The sequence below is a fragment of the Martes martes genome (assembly GCF_963455335.1).
Source record: "Martes martes genome assembly, chromosome: 15".
Taxonomy (NCBI): Eukaryota; Metazoa; Chordata; class Mammalia; order Carnivora; family Mustelidae; genus Martes; species Martes martes.
The window spans coordinates 38,402,543-38,426,882 of NC_137903.1; the positions used below are offsets into that span (position 1 = coordinate 38,402,543).

At 44.5% G+C, this 24,340-nt stretch overlaps 1 protein-coding gene across 2 annotated transcripts in view; it reads right to left on the bottom strand.

The window, feature by feature from the left end:
• WDR26 (WD repeat domain 26) overlaps window positions 1-17,278 on the bottom strand; it is a 43,229-nt gene extending 25,951 nt beyond the window's left edge. Inside the window, exons 1-6 of one of the 2 annotated variants that reach the window (XM_080824386.1) lie at window positions 16,534-17,278; window positions 14,601-14,700; window positions 14,399-14,503; window positions 8,752-8,888; window positions 4,884-4,981; window positions 3,621-3,777 (exon numbers count right to left, since the gene is read on the bottom strand). In XM_080824386.1, coding sequence (XP_080680512.1) covers window positions 3,621-3,777; window positions 4,884-4,981; window positions 8,752-8,888; window positions 14,399-14,503; window positions 14,601-14,700; window positions 16,534-16,937 — 1,001 coding nt within the window. In that variant the 5' untranslated portion in view covers window positions 16,938-17,278. The remainder of the gene's footprint in view (window positions 1-3,620; window positions 3,778-4,883; window positions 4,982-8,751; window positions 8,889-14,398; window positions 14,504-14,600; window positions 14,701-16,533) is intronic. The other variant, XM_080824385.1, reaches the window with a different exon arrangement.
• Window positions 17,279-24,340: the final 7,062 nt, after the last annotated feature.

Below are 24,340 nucleotides of genomic sequence, written 5' to 3' on the forward strand. Positions count from 1 at the left end.
CTCCAACACCAGTTTTATTTCAAATATCATTTTTTAAAAAAAGATTTTATTTATTTGACAGAGAGAGAGAGATCGTAAGTAGGCAGAGAGGCAGGCAGAGAGGCAGAGAGGGAAGCAGTGTCCCTGCTGAGCAGAGCCCAAAGCAGGGCTCAATCCCAGGACCCTGTGACCATGACCTGAGCTGAAAGCAGAGGCTTAACCCACTGAGCCACCCAGGCGCCCCTTAAATATCATTTTTTAAACTGCCTTTTTCAAGACCCTGTTGGATAAAATTTCAATCAAAGTAGTACTTTCAGTATCAACAATGTCTTCCTGCCTCTTATGGATAGTAATCAATAATGATGTCTTTTACCGAGTGAGAAACACTTTATATTTAGACACAAAATACACAATAATTCAAATGGGTAAAATTGATCATGAATGAAAAGACAGATCTAAAGTCAGAGTAGCAAAATGTCCTTAAGGAAGGACCATTTCATAATCAGAATTGAGGGCACAAGTCATCTAGTCTACTGACAACGAGTTGTAACTGAAAGTCATTAAAAGGGTATTTAAATTAACATTATGTTTATTACTTAAATCTTTGAAAAAGAATAATTAACAGACCCATTTATTAAAAGCCTAATTTTAGAGATATACAAATCAAAGCTGATGACTTTGTTTTCAAGTAAATTTAAAATTTAAGATGGTGTTAAAAATATCAGTACCTTCCCAAATAAAAGTGAACACTGTATTTTAATTAAACCGAATCTTAACATTTCAAGTTTTCATAAATATTTCTTAACAATTCTTTACTAAGAAATGAATACTATAAAGTTACCTATGGAAACATCCTTCCACTGGTTGCTGGTGAAAAAAACCCCATAAATTTAACCAAATATATGCACATACTGTGGAAAAATACAAGTAATACACAATCTGATGAAAACCCATCAGTGCTGATTAGGGTTTTAAAAAGTTACAGTTCACTTATTCATAATCAATTCTCTATTCTCCAGAGAAAAGAGAGAAAACTTGGTATTTAGATTTCAATGCTAAGAATTACTTTACAAAAATAGAGTTTTCTAGTTTCAATGCTAATCTAATTTCTACAAGAGAATAAAGCAGATATTAAAAAACATCAACTTTTCTTTTGAAGATCTCTAGATGAAAGCGGAATACTGGGAATTAAATCACATTCAGGTTTTCTTCTTCTAGTTCAGCAACATCTGTAGAGACTGCACACACTACCTACTTGCCCGACATGTCCCTCCCTCGGGGTCTCACTCGGACAGGCAGAGATGGCAGCCCCTCACAGAGATCGGGAATCCAAGAAGAAAAGTAAGCTTTATGGGGATAGCAAGAGGAAAGGGGAGTTCTACTGCTGCTATGTTTCATTTAAGGTCCTCGAGCCACACACATAGTTGTACGAAGGTCGAAGGCTTAGGAAATCAACCCTGCGGCTCTAGCCCAGACCTGGCCTACATGAAAACCTAGAGGAGGAGGGTGGGAAGACAGAGAAACCTTTTGGAACACATCCTTATTGAAGAGACAGGTACAGAGGAGGAGCCTGAGAAGCAGCCAACAGTGAAACAGAGTCTGCAATGTTTTTGAAGTCAAACAAAGAGTTTCACGGCAAAGCAGTGAAATGCTATAGAAAGGTTTAGATGTAGGCTGGAGAACAATCACTGGATTTAATAAAGAAGTTGTTCCTCACCAACACCAGCAACAGCTGTGGTGTTGTGTTGGCTGCAGAAATCTCAAGAGTGAAGGACACAGATACTGTGAATACACAGAAGAGTGTTACTTCAAGCAGCAGTCTCTAAGGCGGGTGTGTGCATGTGTGCATGCGTGCGTGCAGTGGTGACTTACAGAAGCACAGAGTCAAAGTTTTGTTCCGTTTTTAAAAGATTATGGGGAAGACCTGCCTATCACCGGTTAGTTGTGAAGAGCATGAATGCCATCCTCAGGAGTGCTTTCTATGCAGCTTTACTGGAGAGGCTGGTCCCTGTTCTGAGCTAGAAAAAGTCAGACTACACATTTTCCATCACTCCTTTCACAGGTACTGTAACAGAAATCAAGGCATTCAGGAAACACGTAGGTCACGTTCTCCTTGATTTCGGTTTCCACAGACACTCCCTGAATCCTAAGGTCTACCCTAAATACTCTCCAAGGCACTCCGCCAGCAACACTGAGGAACCAGAAGACCGTCTGGGGTCACAGCTGCCTTAATTTCAACACTGGTCCAAGTTCCCTAAAGGAGCCATGAAGGATGAAGCTATATACCCTTTTAATCTAATATCTCCTACCTCTAATTCAACTCAAATGAAAAGATTTAAAAACTCTCAAAAGCAAGTTAAGAACAAAATAAAAAATGACAAAAAGGAAAAGGATCTCTAGTGACTTTGTTTTAGAAATTAAAAAAAAAATTATTTATTTATTGGACAGAGGTATCACAAGTAGGCAGGAGGCAGGCAGAGAGAGAGGAGGAAGCAGGCTCCCTGCTGAGCAGAGAGCCCGATGCGGGGCTCGATCCCAGGACCCCGGGATCATGACCCGAGTTGAAGGTAGAGGCTTTAACCCACTGAGCCACCCAGGTGTCCCTGTTTTAGAACATTTAAGACATAAACCATGTAACTACCCAATACGTTATGATGAATGGCACTTAGTCACTTAAAGCCAAGAGCTCCACCAATCATCCTCAGGTTTTCACTGCATTTGGGGAGGGAGAGGTAGGAACTCAACCACTCAGGAAGCAGTCTGCGCACACCTCCTCGATGTCATCCGCAGTCACAGCACTCAAGCACAAAGCATCTACGGTTGTTCCCAAAGGCTGCATGTGGTCTACACTCTGGTCCTGCCTACTTGTACCACTTTCAGTACTTCGTCCATGAATTTTTGCTAAAGAAACTGGGCATGTGTGCTACAACTGTTCATGTGCGGTTCACCAGACCCAAATCATTTCCCTTCTGAAGTCTGAAACATTTCAGAATTAATTTTCAGTATCTTAAAAAATTGAAGTTCGGCTTTAATTTTGGAGATCATTATCAAAATAGCAGGAACATTATTACTCCCAATATCTAAGGTGGAGTTGAATTATGGACATGGACAGGGTTACTAACAAAACCCATCCCAGGAAGTTACTGCCTGTTATTCTAACCATTTTTAGTTTAGAGGACAGGTTCTAATAAAAAGCAGAACTTCCATGAAGAACCAAGTATTTCCATGATCTTTATGGGCAGAAAATAATCGGGGCCATTGTCAAAATAGCCATAAGGTCCAGAAAAAGTCACTCTGTGACTCCTGGCATCCAAGAACAGCAGAGCCTCTGGGGGCTGGCGTCCCTGCCTAACACCACTCACAAGCCCTTAGAGAGATGGCCAGACAGACCAAATGACTAACCGACACCCAGATGAGAAAGGAAAGCTTGGCTTTCCAGCTTCCCATCTTGAGATGTGGTCTGCTACACAAACACGAGCCAACTTCTCTGGAAGTGTCCTCTTCAGGAAGTTCTAACTCTGCCCAGGAATGCTAGATTGGACATGAATGGTTTCACAGCAACAGGACAAAGTTCCAAAAAAGGAACATTTTAACCGAGTTCATACTGAGTCTGTAAACTATAGAAGAAGTTTGTCTCTTACCTACTACAAACATGATCTATAAGCAGAGACACAGAATCTAGATTATTATCAAGTTTGGTATTGTGATATAGGCACCGATCCCTTTGTAGTTCCACCGCCTGCCGCAGCAGGGTCTGTAAACGCCGGGGGGGGAGCATCACTGATGGTGGCAAATACGCTGTAAGAGAAGACATTTTTAAGAAGAGAAATAACAATAAACATTAAAAAACCAAGACCGTATAACTTTTATTCGCCCCCTTCTGTTCCATTTGCCCCTGCCCTAGAAATCTCATGTTCCTTAGAGCAGTGATGGGAGGGGACACAGTGGGAATAGCAGCTACAGCTATGTTACCACAAAATGGAAGAGACAGGAGGGCTTTAGTTTGTATGTTAATTTCCAAAAACACAAAGCAACCCCCTGCCTAAAAAACCCTATTACCAAAAAACCCCCCCAAAAAGCCAATGATGATGAAGAGCAAATCTGCAGAAGACTGTGTCCTGGAGAGACCATGCATCCCTGACAGTGTAAGAGGAACCTCCCCCCAACAAAGGGCCAGCTGACAGTGGGAGATAAGCACCAGGTCTCATCAGATTGCTTCTAATGCCAAGGATCCTGTGAAAACTCAGGGAACGACTGGTGTTTTGACGTGGATAGCCATCTCTTCCAATCCTTCCAGGCCTCACACCTCCCCAACCACACAGTTTTCTGATTCTTAGGATCTCTACTGCCATATCCCAACGTGAAATACATAGAATAACATATTTAATATGAGAGGGAATAAAAAAATTTCCTCTATAAAAGTGTGTAAAATATAAGTATAAAAGTGGCAAAAATACAACCCCTACTCTAATCTGGAAGTTATGTATAACATAGCTGGGGGGAAGGTGGAAAGGAAAGCAGTTTATATAAACCTGGGCCTTCTTACTGAAATCAACAACTATTTAAAACATTTGTAGATTACATTTCTGGTTTCTTTACTTTTTTCCTCCAACCATACCACTTCTCCCCCAAACAAAATCTTAACCGGAGCATCACTGCATAGTATAAATGAAGGGAGAACTGCTCTGGGACCTGGGCCCTCTCCGATTCATGGGGAGGTAAGCTGCTTCTCAGACTCCATGGCAGAATTTGGAAACTTTTACTTTAAAGGGCTTAATGGATTTTTCCTTCTTCCCTACATAACCGCTCACTGAGAGCATGTCTGGATACAAGTCTTCCTGATCAATTCATAGTATCTATTTCTAATTAAGAGAAAACAAGAAACACCAAAAGGTAACTCTTACTCTGCAGTTTGTCCAGCAGTTTGGATCGGGAAGCTGTTCCTTTGCCTTCCCATTCTGCTTTTGCACGTAGGTCTTCTGCATGGCTACACATCAGATACCTAAAAACAGGACAGAGAAAGCACCAAATATCAAACCCTTTTCCTTGGGTAACATAACAATAATGACAACAATAATAATAATTTTTCATAATTGAAAAATATTAACCATACTTTTACTAAGAAACATATATCAAGTTTTTACTAAGAAATACATACCAAGAAGCAATTTCTACAGTGGACCCAATTCATTAACACAACCCAGCATGTGGATGTATTTATTTCTAAGATTGATAAAGCACCATTACTAAAGTATATAACGTTACTGTCATGACATATGATCACATTAGTAAAACACGACTCCTCTCCTGCCAGCCCACGTCATGCTGTGTAAGCCGCTCTCACAACACCCCAGGCTTGGCCCCAAGCACTCCATGTGTACTACTCTACCAGCTGGGCCCCAATATCCTGGGTGAGGCCAGCACCGGCAGGCTGATTCACAAACGAACCACCCAAGGCCCAGAAAGCCTAAGTAACCAGGTGGGGGTTAAGACGCAAAAAAGGGGCTTGAACTCAGGCATTTTTAGCTGCAAAACTTGCTCTAACTACTACGCTAACTGAATTACTTCTCAGGAGGAAAACAGAACTCCCCTCCCCAAACCTCAGATAAGAAAAAAACACTTCCAGGGGCACCTGGGTGGCTCAGTGGGTTAAGCCTCTGCCTTTGGCTCGGATCATGATATCAGGGTCCTGGGATCAAGCCCCGCATTGGGCTCTCTGCTCAGCAGGGAGCCTGCTTCCCCCTTTCTCTCTGCCTGCCTCTCTGCCTACTTGTGATCTCTCTCTGTCAAATAAATAAATAAAATCTTAAAAAAAAAAAAGGACAAAAAATCCTTCAAAGACATTTACACTAAGTTAACTGAACAAAAACAACATACCTGCAAGAGTTTATCGTGTCACTCAAGAAATGGTACAATTGGATAATCATCCTTGGGTCATCCTGTGAAAGGTACTGAGATCCCAAAGCAGAAACTCTGGAAACTATTTCATCACTATGTGTGCCAAAGGAGGCATAAATGCTAAAAAGTCATGGGTTCTGGAGAAAACATGAGGCCCCCTGCTGGGAGTGTGACCCTGACCTTGCTCTGGCTCTTTTTAGAGAAGAACGGGCTTTCAACGTAAAAGAAGTGAAGGCATTATTCAGACATGGAGATTAGACCTGGCGAGTCCTACTTGTCTGGTACTCTGTTCTCAGACCTGTTCTTCTCACTTGTAAAAAGGGTATTAAATAGGGAAGTAAGGATTAACTAAGAGTATATGAAGTACTTGGTCCACTACCTGGTATACAGGTAGAGCTTAACAAATGATAATAGAAGTATGAGAAACCTCTCAATTGATCTGAGTGTCACCTTCTCTTTTCCTCACCTCATGAAGCAAACTACATTCAGCACTGAGCCTCTTACCCTGGAGCAGAGAACTACCTGCTCTCTTGCAATTTACTTAGTGTATGGTGTCTTAGCTGATGAGAACTTACTTTGTTTTAATGGCGTGACTAACCTGATTCAAAATACAAAATATAAAAGAAGCCAGGTATTGCAAAACTATTGGTTTCTTTTCTTTTCTTTTTTTTTTTTTTTCAAAGATTTTATTTATTTATTTGACAGACAGAGATCACAAGTAGGCAGAGAGGCAGACAGAGAGAGAGGAAAGGAAGCAGGCTCTCTGCTGGGCAGAGTCCGATGCGGGGCTTGATCCCAGGACCCTGGGACCATGACCTGAGCCGAAGGCAGAGGCTTTAACCCACTGAGCCACCCAGGTGCCCCAAAACTATTGGTTTCTAAAATAACTTTTTGGGGGTAAATTTTATTATCAGTAATTTCACAGAAAAATTGTTCACTTTTTAAATTTGGCTAAAGACACCTATGATTGCTTTTGCCACTTTTGAAAATACACGTTACACCTTAAGGGTTTCACAAGAATGTCTGTTTATGGGAAGCTGCGTGGCATGACTGAAAAGATGCTATGCCAGTGGGAAAAACCCCTAGGTCCTCATGCCAACTCCACATCTGGCCATCTTTACGCAACTTCCTTATGGAAAACAGTCAAGGGACACACTGGGTGAAGTTCATTTTGAAATCAAAACTAGGTGATTAAGTTACATGTTCTGTTACCAGAGCAAGAAAAAAATCGTCATGGGAATGATCTTTAGGTGACACAGAAATCAGACACCTTATTAAGGAGATAAACAGAACCAGGTAGTCTGTCAACTACAGACATAACACACTCAGCATGCTCCAGTGTCTGAAGATGCCCTGCACGCAGACCACGACTCGGCCATCAGTCAGACAAGGCTTGGAAGCCAGGCTTCTGCTTTACCAGGTGGACTGGTTACTTCACTTCTCCGAGGTTCAGTTTCCTTTTCCTCAAAAACCCTAAAAATGAACCTTACACCTCCTTGGGTCCATTGTTTTGTCCATTATTTTGTATCTGAAAACTTAATATGTGTCAATGTTGTTCTAGAGGCTGGAGCCATATCATGTAATAAAAAATGATATAAAGAAAAAATTAAAAACAGCGATGTGACAAGAGAACGCCTGGTAGTTGGTTTTAGGGGAGGATGTTCGAGCTGGGGCCTGAGCACCTAGTAGCCTGCTATGGAAAGATCAGGGAAAGAGCAGTTAAGATAAAGGGAAGTGTGAGCAGCTTGGCCAGTTAAGGAACAGAAGAAACATTGATATCGCTAGAGAGTAAATGAAGGAAGGAAAAGATGGCAGGGAAAGGTCAGGGACTCCGCAGGCTTGAGCAGAGCTTCTGGATTTAAGGGGGCTAGAAAGCCAGTGAGAAGTTTTAAGAAAGGGTTTAAGTATGGTATTAAGAAATTAAATAAAGAAATTAAGAAAACCATTAAGAAATGGTTTAATGTATGGTATTACTTATGTATTTATGTATTCATCTGTCTGCTGTGTGAAATGTGCATCGTTAAGGGAGTGAGAAGGAAAGCAATGGGAGGCCACTCAAATGTTCTAGGAGACACGTTTATGGATTCACTAGGACAGAATTTGTGTAGATGGAGAGAAACGGACAAATCTGGAATGTTTTAGAAAGGCCAATACATGTCAGAGTTAAAAGATATAAGAAATGCAAGGATGAGGTTTGTTTTTTGTTTGGACAAAGGTCTTACCGCTAACCGAGATGGGAAAACTAGGGGAGAAGCAGGTGGGGCGGGGGGTGGGGGGGGGACGACAACTGGATTCGAGAAGCTCACTGTGGACAGGCCCCCCTGAGACACCCAAATGGAGACCGTCAGGGAGGCAGTTGGATACACACACTGGGACCTGAGGTGAGAGCTTCTGGCAGAAACAGTATGTGAGGGTGCGGCACAGAATGAGGGGACCTAGCAGAGTGCGCAGACAGAGAACAGAAGTGGGGTCTGGATCCAAGGTCTTGGTCCCCTGACATGGAAAGAATGGACATGAAGATCAAGTGAGACCGTGCACAGGATATGCTCACTCAGTAAGGACCCGGGGAAGGACAGGCGCACGTTAGGCAGAGTGTCGGATGCGGTGCACTGGAAGGTTCTCCGCTCACTGTCTGCACAGAAGGGGATGCCACATGAAATGGTGATAACTTATTTCTTCTTCCTAGTCTCATATGCATTGTTTCCCAGGAGGACAAGAGCAGCCTGAATGTGTATAAATGAGTGCATCCTGACAAACACGGTCCCGGGACGCAGCCCGATTCCCACCCTGGAGGAGTGGCAGCCAAGTCGGACCAGGCAGTGCCTCTGTCACCCAGCATCCGGAGTCACCCAGTGTCCAGAGCGGCGCCCTTACCCACTGAGGACGTGAATGCGCTCCGTGTTGTACTTCAGGGGCGTCAACTCGCAGCGCAGAACGTGAAGGGCCTCTAGGACCTTGCCGTCCTCTAGGTACTCCAGGTACTTCTGCTGCAGCAGCAAAAACTTCATCCTCTGACAGGACAGAAAGCAGCGGTCAGGGGAAAGAAGCTGACGGAAGGTTCAGAAAATGTTTGTGCCTAAACAGAACAGTAGAAACCATTCTACTATGCCCTTTGACAATCACTTCTTAAAACGCTTTAAGATGATTCAAACTATTTTGGTTTAATAGAGTCACAGTAGATTAAATGTTGACTTTGCTCAATTCCACATCTTAATAAAACTCTGCTTTGAACCAATAATCTCAAATTAGGTAAGACCATTAGCAACCAAGGCAGCACCAGAGGGAAAAATGAACTCTGCCCTTAGAACATTCACCTAGAATTGTATTCTTGCATGAAAATTCAGAACCCTTCCAGGTATTCTAAATTTGTTTTACAAGTCTGACTCTTACAACAGGGCTTTAAGGGGTTTTATGACATAAGTTTTGAAAAGAGGGCAGAAACACTGGTTAATGGAGTACAATTACTTAAAACCTGCAATGTGTCAGAAGGACTAAGCAGACCGCCAAGCAGAACTAGAGGCTTGGGGCAGAGGTCACGAAGCATCAGGCGTGGCTTATGGAAGAAGAGCTGTCCAGCAAAAGGCCTAGGGGTCCATGCGCAGAGTGGGCCAGCGCGAGTCTGATGGCCTCGCCCTTGCTAGAACGTCTATGATAGAAGGTTGAACTCTAAAGTTTGCAAAAGGAGTATTCGTCTGTGTGTTCTGCTCATAGCCTGCTCACTGAGGCATTTAACTACGGGACACAGACAATTATGACCAACTCGTTTCTCCCAAAAGGACAAACTGTTTAAAGCTTGTGGTGAAGCACTTTCGCACTGAGTTTTCCCCTGAAATGTGTTCGGCTCTAATACTCTTTAATGTCCCTTTACTCTATTATGATACTTTTAACTGGAAAGCGATCGTCATGATCTTAGCAGCTTTTCTGTGAAGAGAAATACTTATGACTATCAAGTTGAAACTTTTCTACAATAGAAGACCACAGTCCAGAGGGACTCTTTCATCTGATCTGCTACCTTCGGCTCTGGAGCAAGCCGACAGATGCAGGTATGGATGTCAGTGGATGGAAAATGTCAGCCATATTTAGAGACCCCAAGGCATACAGTGGTCAAGATTTTGAACCTACTTAAAAGAAAACACCAAACGAGAGCTTTTCCTTCCTCAGTAAAACATTAAGTATACATATATTGTTCCAAAATGGTGTCGAGAAATGATCATTTTTTCAGATCATGAACTTCTCCGCAAGGATTTTCTAGTTGGGAGTATTTAGAACAAAGGCCTACCTACAAGCCTCTAAAAATGGTTTCTAGGGAAAGTAAACAAAACAAACCCCATCAGTTAAGGCAGGCCAACATTTAAACACTTCTTTTGTAAGATGCATTGCATATGTTTGGTGGTAATCTAAAGTTAAATCTGTAACTAAACAACAGAAAAAATTTCAAACTATCAGATGAGCTCCTGTAACTCTAGAAAAACTACCTTTACCAAATTTTACACATCACGTTAGATAGACTAATGAATGCTTCGGAAACAGATCGGTTATCAAGATGCACTGAAAAGTGTGTTGCTGCATGTGGGGCCCAAAGTTAACCTGTATTATGTCAAAGAAAAAAAATACTCTGATGTCCATCAGGTGACAAAAACCAAAGACTAAATAAAACAATTTAAGAATCCAAGGATTTTACATCTGAAGTTCTTTTGGATATCCTTCCCATTTTATCACCCGAAAACAACCTGCACTCTTTATGAAAGGCCGAGTTTATAGATTTCCCTTTACTGATACTGTCACATTTTCATTTCACATAGTGTTTCTGATTCAAACCTGAGAATCTGGTTTAGCTGCACTATTTTTTCATTTAAATGCCACATGGGACTGGCCAGTATGTGTACTTGGTTTCTCCACTCAATTTTCTTACAATCGGAAATCTGGAGAAAATTATTTTCCATTATTTATTTTTTGGGGTGTCAACCGTGAGGTCCTAGGTACAGCCCCCATTCCAGTGTGTGTAGGGACAGTGCCCCAAGTGCTATTTCCCCCTTATTTCCCCACCAAGATCCTGCTGGAACATGCTCCTGTCTTTCTACAGGGCAGGGCGGGAGCCGGTCAAGGGAAACTGTGAGGGGGGCCGACGCAAATGCATTTCTGGACACACAGGGCACACTATAAAGATGGTGTGCAGACATTTTTCTAGGAGTCATTTTTTCCAGATTAAGACAAAGAATATCCTCACACAGGTATGGAATCCTGGTAGTGTGCACGGCGGCTGAGAGGTTGCTGGCCAAGCACAGCTAGAGATTTGGTTGAAAGATAAAATGCTTATTCTCCTAAAAATCAATTCAGTTTGTATTTGACACATATGGTACGGATGGAGAGTAAAACTGCATTTTACTTCCCAAAATGTAAACACAATTTCAAGAAAATAAACACCTTTCACAAATGATGTTAATTATTTGAAGTTTTAAAAAATCAGGCAAAACTGAAGTTTGTTGAGGTGGGGACAGAGCTTAATGAACCTCCCCCCCTTTTTTTTAAAGACTGCAAGTTGGGCGGCGCCTGAGTGGCTCAGTGGGTTAAAGCCTCTGCCTTCGGCTCAGGTCGTGATCCCAGGGTCCTGGGATCGAGCCCCGCATAGAGCTCTCTGCTCCACGGGAAGCCTGCTTTCTCCTCTCTCTCTGCCTGCCTCTCTGCCTACCTGTGATCTCTGTCTGTCAAATAAATAAATAAAATCTTAAAAAAAAAAAAAAAGACTCCCAAGTTTCCAAAATGAAGAAAAGAAGAAAGAGGCTGAGAAAACAAACTGCCCTTTATAGCTGCCCCCAGCTCCCAATGAGACCTCTGTGAGAGCACTTCTGTTCTCTGATCATCTCCCAGTGTCTTTCGGCCCAGGGTGTCTGTCTGTCTCTTACTATCCAGCCGGACCGTGAAAGACAGCTCCATGTGGTAGGTCCTGCTGCTCTCGCGTCGCCCCCTATCCTACCCAATATTGGGACCGCTGTACCCTCTCCTCCCACTGAAGTGTCCTGACCTATTTGAAGGAAAAGTCCAAGGCTGTACGGACTATCCGGGGGGCCTTCCAGCTAACTCAGGAGTGGTTCTGACTAACTCTACAATAAGGGTTATAACCAAGTTGTATCAATTAAACCATGACTCAGAGGAAAGGGGAAATGAATTATATTTAAACTATGGCTTTCAAAGCCCTATTTAACTTTAAAAAACAGTAGTTAATTTCTGTCCATGAAATTAGTATTTGAATACTTTTTTAAAGCACATTTCTATTATACTAAAAAATAAATACGGATTTTAGATAGAGACGTTTCCCATATTACTGGCCTCTACTACCCATCCAAACTCCCTTGACATGGTGAAACACATCTGAACCCAAACTGAAAAGTGTTGATTCAGGAGCTCACTTTCCAGAAAATCCAGAGCAAATTCTGCTATTGCTGGTACCATCTGACTGGATATCATTAAGAAATATGGGGGGTAGGTGGGGAGATCAGAGAGTGGATCGGGTCAATAAAAATGTTCGGGCTTAAAAAGGAAAATACAATTGTAGACTTGATTAAGTCATCAAATGCATCTGGGCATACAATTAAAATAATTATGCTAAAAAAAAGTCCAAAACAGTTGACTTCTATGATATTATTACAGTTACCCTGGGATTGGGTTCTTTTCTGGAGATAGAGTCAGAGAGAGGAGTAAATCTGAACACAAACTAGAAGGGTTAAAAAAAATGCTGAATTGAATCTTAAACCTGGAACCCCTTTCTTTGTACAAATACCTAAACAGTTTGATGGTATGAGGCTTAGCCAGAGATTTAACCTTCATTTTATTAGATGCTGGAATGTTCTATAGACTGAACAGGCTGTAAAAAGAAAGGACTCTTCCTCATCATCTACAAACTGCCTTTACTGAGTTTACATGTTGCTTCTAATGAAGGTTTCAGGTGAAACAGTCATAATCTAAAACCAACACAGTAGCCCTACATTTCTATAAACAAGTAAGAAAAAATAGGAAGTGACCCTATTTAAATTTTTACTACTAAATTACGAACACAATTTGAAGTGAAGCTTTAAAAAAGGTAAACAATTCTTCCAAAACTCACACACTTAGTTTCTGTCTTTATTTTCGGGTCACCTTCCATTCCAACAGAGCTAGTAATTTATGAGAAACTGCCCAATTAAAATATACTTAGATTCCCTTTTTTTTTTTAAACCCCAAACACACTGATTGGGAAAAATTTAAGTTGCTGGGAAATGTATAATCCTTCTAAATGTAGGTGTTTATTTTAACTTCTGTGTTTTCATTTTTTAATATTCACATGGAACTGGTCATTCCATGAGTTAATTTATTATCAAATCACCTGATTCCACAGTAAGTAAAAATTTTAGTTTATATGTTCATACTTGTTTGCACCTTCAATTTGCCTGAGGTCCATTCTCTAGAAGTATACATTATGGTATAAAATTATATTATGTATTTGAAAACTTTTGTAATTAAGATTCCCCCCCAACAAAAAAAAAGCCCAAAAAACAAAAAACAAGAGGCCCTATTAGGTTAACAGACAAAGGCAGCAAGATTAATGTTTGACCCAATTAAAAAAAAAAATCAAAAGGTAACAGTAGTCATTTACTAATATTTAACAAACAGCTGGTTTCCCTACTTGACTTCCTATTGGCCTTCTTTCCCTCCCCCACCAGACAGGAAACTGCTTCTGACAACAAATGAATCAGCTAGAAGTTAAAAGGCCAGCAGCCAGCAGCTGATTCTTCATGGTTTCCAATCGTAGGCACTTAGAAAAACTTATCCTCCTCCTTTCCCTCACTGACATCTATAGAAGAATTAAAGCCTACCAGTAGAAAAGATTCAGTAAGATTTATGAAAGAGGCTAACAGGTTGGACTATTGAACTGATCTTGTCGGGGAAATAAGGCCTGTGAGCACAGCCCAATGGTCAAATCTGCACACAAACCCTCCAACAGCGTCATCCACAATGTACACACTTGGACACTGTCAATGCACACAACTGGAATGCAAGAGTGGAAAATGGTGAGCACACCAAAGGAGCTGCTTTGAATTAACTTAATTCCCAAAGATTAAAAGAAACAAAAACCAAAGACCAAGACAAATCATTTACCAGCTACTTAAGGCTATAGGATACACACACATCCAAATACATTTCCTCTGCCAGCACATTCAGTATAAATAATGTGAAAGTATAATTTAGCTTTGATTCCACAAATATAAAACTGCTATTAACACCACTGAAAGCATGAAGATCTTCCAATTAATTTCTAGAAGCTTAATTTATGAAGTAGGTTCAAATGACACATTTACTAAACATGATTTTAAAAAGATAAAACTCAAAACTTTAAAACATCAACATTCATCTTGGTCTACAAACTTAATTACATGAATTTTAACTATTTTTAGGCCTTATCTCTTGTAAGAGACAGAAACCTAGGATTATCAATAACCTATGAAAATAAGCATGAATGTGAAACTAAGAACAAAAGTGTATTTACCACAATTATTCCCAACAACGTTTGAGAGATTTCAAGTGCGCCTCTTACCACAATAGCATGAGGAGAATGCACTAAAGGCTTTAGTTCATTCAGGTCATTTTCTGCCTGCAAAAATTGGCATAAAAAAAAAACAAAAATGTCACAAAATGCACATTCCAATATATAATTTTAGCAGCACACAGCTCTATATGCCCTACTTTACCTTCTCCCAGTCTCCTTCCATGACATGATTTCGGAATTTGGTGGCAGAAGGATGTTCTAAACGACATCCTGACTCTTGCATGAGGAGATCAACAGTCTGGCTGCAGGAGAGATACAGTGTAAAAAAGACCTGGCCAACTTGTAGGATTCACTCTTCTAAATCAACTCATGTCCATAAAAACAGTTGCAAAAGTTTTCAAGCTAACCTCATGATGGAGAAAAAAAGAAATCATTTTTTTTTTTTTAAACTGTGCTTGGCTCAACAAACTTGCATTTTGAAACAGCCACCGTGGAGTTTTATCTAGTCAGGTTAAAAGCCTTCTTGAAACCAGTTTCAAAATAAGTTCTTCCAATTTTTACCATTTAACGCCTCAGAAGTTTAGTGAGGTATAAAATCTCCAAGAACACGTTGTAACCAAGTGGTTAAATAAATAAAAACCAGGCTTTCCCTACTAATCACGTTACAACAGTTCAAAAGATAGAAATTGTTAGCTCCACAAAGGCAAGAGAGAAGACCTGGGTCAGGGAAGGGCCTTACATCCAGACGTGATGTTTGCACAGATATTCTACTAGGTCAATCTTCAAAATTAAAATAAATTCAGCATCAAAAATCACTCTCTTTCTCTCTATACTAAAAATAGCAAATTTACTATGGTGTAGGTTCCAAACAGTCACGAGTTATTTCCTCCTGCTGCTGTCAGCTTGCTTCTTGTCTCAATAACATGTTCTGTTAGCATTTACAAAATCTGTTTTCATACTAATCCTTCTCCTTAGGGAACAAAGTGAAATCTTTCGAAGACCTATTTCTCTTTGAGAGCTGAAAAAAATCTACCAAATGCAGTTTGTCTCATCAGATATTTTGATACCTAAAATCTTCACCAGTTTTCCCTATTTGTGTTTTTGTTTCAATGCTTTCTCATTCATCTCTGTTTATTTTTCAGCTAAACGGTGCCACAGTCTGCCACAGAATCAAAATACTTAGGTCACTTTTATAAAGTGCTCCCCTCACTTCCCCTTCCTGGGAGAACAAATCTGTAAATCCAAAACTACACCTAGGCTAGCCCTAAGAGCTGCTTTTGGCCTAGGATTTGAAGCTAGGAAAGGGACTGCTGCATGTTTCCCCCCCTTGGTCTTCCTCTGGCTAGGCTTCACCCCACCATCAGGACTCCAGAGCACTCCCCACCCTGGTCCTACCTTCCACCACCCCCTTCGCTTTTCCTTTGTGCATACGGATTGGTGGGTTCACCCTATTTTAGGTGCACAAGGCCACCGAACTTGTATTTGAAAATAAACGATTCCCCAGATCAGAGTTCTCTTTTTCACAGGCACTCTCTTGGAATTCAAGTGGGATTTCAGACCGGTTAGTGGTAGGCCTCTCGCACATACACAAGGGCCTTTAAACGACATCAACAGGGCATTTCACTCGGTCGCTCCCATCAGATTTATTCCACAACCTCCTTCCAAATTCTCCCAGCCTCTCAGTTCCCATGAACACTTGTAGGCGATTGTCTTTCCTGATTGGTGGTTGGCCTGGGCTGTCTGTCATAGTTGGGGGTGGGGAGGTGTCCCACAAAGATGCCTCTGAGATATACTTGAAAAACAAATCCTCCAAGGTTCATTATTTCCAGCAGCTCGAACGCAACCCTCCCCCACCACGCGAAGACACACTCCCGCATCTGTCTTTATTGACAGACAATTCAGCTCCGAAGGTGTGCGGGCAGGGGGCAATGTCCGGGCTTCCTGTCCCCCTCCCCGAGCCCGCCGCCGCCTGTCTCCGTCTCCCCTCTAACCCCTGCAAGTCAGCTGCTCCTCCCCGTCCTCCCTGGGCCCGCAGCATGAACGCTCTCCCGGGCCGAGCTCCGTCCGGCCCCCCTCCCCCACGCGGCCTCTGGCCCTCGGTCCGTCCATACCAGCCGCCTGGAAAGGACACTTACTTGAGCCCTAAGCCATTCAAGTGCTGTCCTATTAGCCTAATGACATCCTCGTCGGACTGGGAGAGCCGCTTCTTCTTCTTGAGGCTGCTGCCCAGCTCTGGGGTGGCCGAGGAGGCAGCGGCGGCGGCGGCGGCCGAGGCGGCGGCAGTGGCGGCCCCGCCGGGGACCCCGTTATTGACATTCAGGCTGTTGCTATTGTTGCTGGCGGCGGAGGGGGCGGAAGGCAGCAGCCCGTTGGCGTGGGCCAGGTCCCCCGCGGACGACGACGACGAGGGGGACGACTCCCCGTTCTGGGCCGACAGGCAGGCCAGCTCCTGGGTCTGTCCCTGGCCCCCGCCGCCCCCTCCGCTGCCGCCGCCGCCGCCGCCGCCTCCTCCTCCTCCTCCTGCCCCGTTGGCCTGCATGATGCTGCTGCTGACCAGGCTGTGGCCGCTACTTCGGTGGGGGGCGGCGGCGGGGGCAGCGGCCGGGGGCAGTCCCACCACCACCACCACGGAGGAGGAGGAGGAGGAGGACGACGACGACGACGACGAGGACGAGGACGACGAGGACGGAGGGGAGAGGCCTGCTCTGCCTGCCGAAGCCCCGGGCTCTCCTGCTCCCTCCGCCGCCGAGGCTCGGGGTTTCTTCCGCGGGGGCGGGGAGGCTCCGCCGGCGTCCGAGTCGGAGGAGGAGGAAGCGGAGGCCAGAGTTTCCTCGCCGAGAGAGGCCGTGGTGGGAAGCCGGCGGGGCGAGGCGGGGACCGGGGGAGGGTCGGGGCGAGGGGGCCGGGGGCGGGAGGGGTCGGGGCCGGGGCGGGAGGAGGGAGAGGAGGAGGGGGAGCAGGAGGGTCCGGGCCTTTCCTCCCACCCCCCCCGGGCGGCTCGGAGCGCGGCGGGGGGCGCGCCGGGGCCCCGCGGGAGGCGGCGGGGGCGCGGGGCCCGCCGCGGGGCTGAGCCCCGGCGCTGGCGGCGGCGGCGGCGGGCGGCGGCGGAGGCAGCGGCCGCCTCGGCGCTCGGTGGCTGCGCTCCGCTCCCTGGTGTGTTGATTCTTCCCCCAGCTGCTGCCTAATGGAGTCCAGGCGCTCGCGTCACAGGAAATGCCTATACTGCCCTCCTCACTCACTTCCGGTGGCAGGTATGGAACCTATGGGGGGCCTGTCAGGCGGCACGTGCGCGTGGCGGCGGGGCCTCGGGGCGGGCGGCGGGCGGCGGGCAGCAGGCGGCCCCAACCCCGACCTGCGACCCCGACCTCGGCCCCGGCCCCGACCCTGTCCCCCAGACCCCGGACCCCGGACCCTGGCCTCCCCGACGGCCGCCTTGGCAGGAGTAAGTGCGGCCGCCTCAGGCCCGGCTCGGGTTGGCGCGGGCCGGGGTCGCGGCGGGAGTTCGGGGGGTCCGGGGTCGAGGGCGTCGGGACCCGGGAGTGGGGGTTCGGGGCCGACGCGGGCCAGGTCGGGTCGAGGGGTTCGTGGCCGGGGTTGGGGCGGGAGTCTGGGGGTCGGCGCGGGCCGAAGTCGGGGTCGTCGGGGCTGGGGGTCAGGGAGGCCGGAGTCTGCGGAGTTCGGAGTCCGCGCGCGCCAGGTCAAGGTCGCGGTTGCGGTCGAGGGGGTCGGGTCCGGGTCCGGAGTGTCGGGGGCGGTGGGGCGTCGAGACCCGGCCATGGAGGCACAGGGCGGGCAGCCCCGGCGGCTCACCCATCGGGGTGACCAGCCTCCTCGTCTTAGTGTGGAGAAACCCGAATTTCTGAGCGGCGCCCTGCCGTCGCGGCCGGGCCGCCCGACCCCCGAGGTCAGGGGCGGTGGGCAGACGGGAGCCCGCGCTGCGCTGCCAGGGGAGGTGGGCTACTGCGGGAGAGCGGAATGGGCGCGGACACCACGTCTTGGGCACCTGCCCCGGGGCAGCCCCTTTCCCTTCCAGCCACCTCCACCGAACGTGCATCCCGAGTAGGGTTTGGACTCGGCTTGAGATCCCGGCTTGACAGTTGTAGGTGAAACGTGATGGTTCCGTGTCACTGTGACGTGCCCGTTTGTGTGCATGCGGAAATGCAGCCACAAAGACTGGGCTGTACCCTGACCATGGGTGAAGGGTCTGCATTACCCCAGACGATGGGTTATGCGTCTGTGGCTGGTGGCATGTACACCTGTGTACAAACATTTTCTCTGAAATTAAAATAAATCTTCCTTTGAAGTAGTTTCCATGTGGAAAAAAACCATAAATTGAACTGATGCGCCTTCTAGTTCTGAAATTTGCAGTGTTAATAACTCAAGGTAACTTTAGGAAGGCCTTAGGGGACAGTCCCTTTTAAATTTAGAAAAATGATTTTAAAAAATGATGCTTATGAGAAATTAGTGAAAGAATCCTGAGCTCTCATGATCCTTAGACTGGAAGAGAGGAGAGGAAGTCTGATGCAGGAGCGTACACCTTTGTAGTTCTCATCTCTTAAATATGCTTCCAGGTGGCGGTGTAATTGCAAGATGACTCACGCTGGATGTTTTTATTCTCCTGAGACCCAACGGAGTGCTAGGTGAGGATCAGAGGACACTTGTCATTGTGTCCAGCAGAGCCTGAATTACTGGATGCTGGACACCCTCAGAGGTCCCTGTGTGTCTGCGTGCTTTACAACCTTATTATTAAAAGTGTTACTGCTGATACAAAATTTAATTTTTGCAAAGTTATTTATTGGATAGGCTCCTAACAGTATTGAGGACATGCTTCTCAATAAAGTGTATAGCTTTCGTAAAGGAAATAATTACTTAGTGGTTGCTGCAGATAAGGCCCACACTTCATTAACAGAAGTAAAAGGATGAAAAGAAACAGAAATGGCTCAGTTGCTGTCTAAACTTAATATGTATGTCCCAGCTTTTCTATTTTTTTGTGTGATCCAGACTCCTCTTGTTAGAATTCTGAGTTTATGACATCTGTGTGCACACACATTTCTCTCCTTGCTGAAATAGAGCTGGAGAACCTGGCGACTGAGCTCCGGGTGTTTTTAGAGCCAGCTTCAAGTCCGCGTGCAGATGCACAATTATGGAATAGCACTTTGCACAATCAGAGACCATCAGTCACAGCGTTATTACCTCCAGGATGAAATCCAGTCTGTCTTGCTCTCTGCAGACTGACCTCAGGCTTGCTTTCTTTTCTTCCTTTTTTTTTTTTTTAAATTTTAGGAAATACTAACATTTTTATCCTGGCATAAAGCAGTATTTTATACATTATCTCAATTTAAAAAAAAAAACCACATTTTATCTACAGTTGTAAAGAAACTGCTGCACAGATAGCTCCAACGTAAAAATGGGTTGTATTTTAAAAGCTCATAGAGTTTGATACATTGGAAAATATCTTCTCTGTAGAAAATAGTAAAAACCACATTTCCCAGGCTAGTCTAACAAGCCCATTAAAATCAAGTAATAGCTAGATTGTAGATTTATAAATATGGTGTGGATTCTGGGATCCAGGAGAAAATTGAGGTTCACTTATTGAAACATCCATATATTCTTTGTGTAAAGTGAAATGCCCATTAATCTTCCCCTTACTCTTGATTTCTGCCTGATTATTTTTCTGTAGGCCAATCCATAATCCACATCAAGGTTTTAACTGCTCCTTCCTAAATGACAAGTACCATGTTGTTTCATTCTGCCTGATAAGGTATCCATTCCTATCCAAACTGTGGAATATTTTGGTTGTTATTAAAATATGCTCAGTACTTGAGCAAAACCAGATTTATAATCTACACAGCACATGAGCTGTCAGTCATCAACTTCTCCTGAATCCCTGTGGCTTGATAGAAGCCATAAGGAGTGGGAGGAAAAGTGGTAAAATTGACAAGTGGATCCAGAAAATAAAGCCAAGAGAATTTCTGAAAACAGAAACATCCAGGACTGAAGGATGGAACTGAGGTCCAAACAGAGTAAGGACACATTGCTCAGGCTTTCTTTTTGACTTTATCCCTTACCACTCCCTTTATGAACCCCTTGTGAGTGTCCCCCCATATGTGCTGGGTTCATTTCAACTTCTGAGTCTCTACCCTTCTGATTCCAGCTCAACTTTCAAGATCTGGCTCGTTTTGGGGCCTCACCAGGGGAGCCTTGCCTGACTTCCAGCCTCTTGGCCCTCAGTGTGAGTATCACTTACGAAGGCTGAAGGCTGTTCATAATCTTTGCTAATTTACTAAGACCCCTTCTTCAAGTCAGCAGAGAGAAGCCTCTCTTGATTTCTGTCCCCAAAGGTATAAAAGCATAGGAAATATCTAAGTAAAACACAGGAAAGGTAATTATGATTTTGTGAAAGTTTTGTTTCAATGACCTACATGCTTCACAGAATGAAATATATTTCTTCTGTAGGACGTTCTCAAAAAAGTTTAGAAAATACTCACGTAGGACAGCCCTGACTGACAAAAAGACAAGACATAAGTGTTAGATACTGAAATGCAGATTACTAGTACTGTCCAAGGCAGTGTCTAACTGGAAAAATAAAAGAACTACTAGATTAAAAAAAAGCTGAGGTGGTATGTGTGTTTATAATAAAACGTGAAACCACATTTTCACAAAAGTCTCTTTTTAAAAAAATTGTTTGAGAGAGAGCACATGATGGTGGGGCAGGGGGCAGGGGTTGGTGGAAGGTGGGAGGAGAGGGAGAAGCAGACTTTTTGCTGAGGAGCCCAGACCCAAGGCTCAATCCCAGGACTCTGAGATCATGACCTGAGCTGAAGGCAGACACTTAACCAACTGAGCCAGCCAGGTGCTCCAGAAATGTCTTTTTTTTTTTAAGATTCTTAAAATTTTTTTAAAAATTTTTTTTAAAAGATTTTATTTATCCATTTGACAGACAGAGATCACAAGTAGGCAGAGAGGCAGGCAGAGATAGAGGAGGAAGCAGTCTCCCCGCTGAGCAGAGAGCCCGATGCGGGGCTTGATCCCAGGACCCTGGGATCATGACCTGAGCCGAAGGCAGAGGCCTTAACCCACTGAGCCACCCAGGTGCCCCAATTCTTAAAATTTTTAAATGATCTGTACACTCACCATGGGGCTTGAACTCACAACCCCACAACCAAGAGTTGTAGCTCCACTGACTGAGTCAGCCGAGTTCCCCTTTCACAAAGGTTTCTGTAAAACTAGCAAAGACTATTGTTCTGTTGAGGTGTGAGTTTGGTTTCTCAGCTTGGTGATTAGCAACATCAATATTACTCAATTCATTAAAGTTTTGTTTAGGAAAAGGTAGTTTTCATGATTTCAGGTATTCCTGGGGAGGGCATGTTTTCACTCTCTAGCTTCTCTCCTGGCTCTTTGTTGAAGGTTCTGAGCTTGGCTAGCTGGCCGGGGGCTGGGGGCGCGGGTGGGGCTGGACAGGGAGAATGCAGGAAAGAGCACAGTGCTCAGAGTCCTAACACTTGGCCCGCTGACCTTGGGTGAGTCATTTCCCTGCACGCATCCCATCCTGTAGGTGCAGAAGGTGACACCAGCCTTCTTGCTGAGTTGGTGTGGGGGTCCAATGAGAGAACAAATAGAACAGATATTTGGAAGAAATGCTCTGTCAAAAGATGTTAAAATAGAGTTTAATCCCTCCATTATTTCCAAAAGGATTTGAGGCAGCTAAATGTAAGATGGCTGTATTGTTCATATTTCTGAGCCGTGGGCTCCGTGGTCATTTATTTAACCCTGACTCAGCCACAGGACTGTGTTCCTGTGCACCCCGGGGCCGGCAGCCCTGAATGCCATGCTTCCTGTTGGTCTTTGTGAGCGGGAAGCTTCCAGTACCTGCGGAATAACCTGGCAGTCTACCGGCCTGCTGTTCCACGCATGTCTCTGGTGCCTACGCCTGCTCCCCATCTTCAAACCTTCCGTTCCTTCTGCCAGCCTTCGGGACACGCCTGGCAGTGGAGGGGGTGACAGTAGGCAGATCTAAGTGCAAGGACAAGACTCCTGTTTTGCCACAGGAACCCTTCCTCTCAGACATGTACAGAGAGCAGTGTCTGCCTTCCTTGGCTGCAAGCAGCCCTTTTCTCAAGGTGGTGTCTCCAGAGATTTTCTGAAGGAACCGAAGTGAGCCAAGGGAACTAGATGGTCCTTTTCCAACCATGCACCTGGGATAGCCTGGAGTGGCTTGTGCTTGCTGCTCTCCCTTTGGTGGCCAGCCACACTGAAACACCACATAGGATGCTGAGCTTCGTGTACAAGGATCTTCCCTGAAGCACTGGGTGTCAGAGCATAAAGAATGCAGCAGGGGCCTGTGCTGATCTGGAAACAGCATCAAGATGCATTATTAAGGGGGCGCTGGAGTGACTCAGTAGTTAGGCGTCTGCCTTCCGCTCAGGTCATGATCCCAGGGTCCTGGGATGGAGCCCTGCATCAGACTCCCTTCTCAGCTGGGAGCCTGCTTCTCCTTCTGCCCCTCCCACCCACATGTGCTTGCTCTCTCAAATAAATAAAATCTTAAAAAAAAAATATATATATATATATATATATACACATACATATATATATATGTTATTAAGTAAAAAAGTGCATGTCACAAAACTGCATGATAGGATTCCTTTTCATAAATAAATCAATGTACACACATACATTATTTTCCTGGTAGGATAGAAAAGCATAAAGCTTTGGGGGGTAGGACAGTGGTGAGAAGGGGGCTATTTTTTCCCTTTGATGCTTCAGTGTTCGCGTTTTCTAACTATAAGTATTTTTTTCAAGTGTCATTTTAATTTTGCTCTCTTTTTTTGTATTGATGTTATGTTTTTTAAGTGCTCATGTTTTTTGAAGTACACTCAAAAACCTTCAAAATATTCATGAGAATTTAGTCATAATAAAAATGTGCCACATAAAGCAGTGTTGTGCATATTTAATTGACATTAAATATATATATATATATATTTTTTTTCAAATCTCCTTTTCATTGCCTGTATCCCTGGGTCCTCAGATTGCTCGCTCTGTGCACACACACCCTCTCCCTCATTTGGTTAAATTCATCTGGGGAATAAAGGGCAAAAAGACATTCCTATTTATTAACTTTGAAAAGTAGCTAAATAATTAATAGCCCCTGGAGTCTGCAGGGTAGACAACAGGCCATTTGGGCAGCCTTCCTCATTCTCAGTTTCATATATGCTGTTCATTCGTCTGGCATTATGATAATCATAAAGAATAGTCAACGGTCGGGGCGCCTGGGTGGCTCAGTGGGTTAAAGCCTCTGCTTTCGGCTCAGGTCATGATCCCGGGGTCCTGGGATCGAGCCCCGCATCGGGCTCTCTGCTCCGCAGGGAGCCTGCTTCCTCCTCTCTCTGCCTGCCTCTCTGCCTACTTGTGATCTCTGTCTGTCGAATAAATAAATAAAATCTTTAAAAAAAAAAAAAGAATAGTCAACGGTAAAACACAATTATGAGTGTTAACAAGAAAAATTCTAATCATGAGAAAATATGTTTTCAGAATGTATGCACAGGGCATATAGAAGTAATGGTCTAATGGCAAGACTTAAAAATTTTAATATTTTAATTCTCTAGATCTCTTCAGTTAAGTATTTTTATTTGGAAGTCATGCTTTTTATTAAATAATACCAAACGTGTAGACAAACGTGAAGCATTATAATAGCCTCAGTTAAAAAAAAAACTTGCTTGAATGAGCCCGTGGATGCCAGTCACTAATAACAAAAGAGCGAAATCGAAGCTCTTAGCTTCTTTTTGTGATGTGTGGAGCAGTGCTAGGCTAAATCAAGACTAGCCGTTGAGGGGCGCCTGGGTGGCTCAGTCAGTTATGTGTCTGACTCTTGATATCGGCTTAGGTCATGATCTCAGGGTCGTGGGATCCAGCCCTCAGCTTCTCACTTAGTGGGGAGTCTGC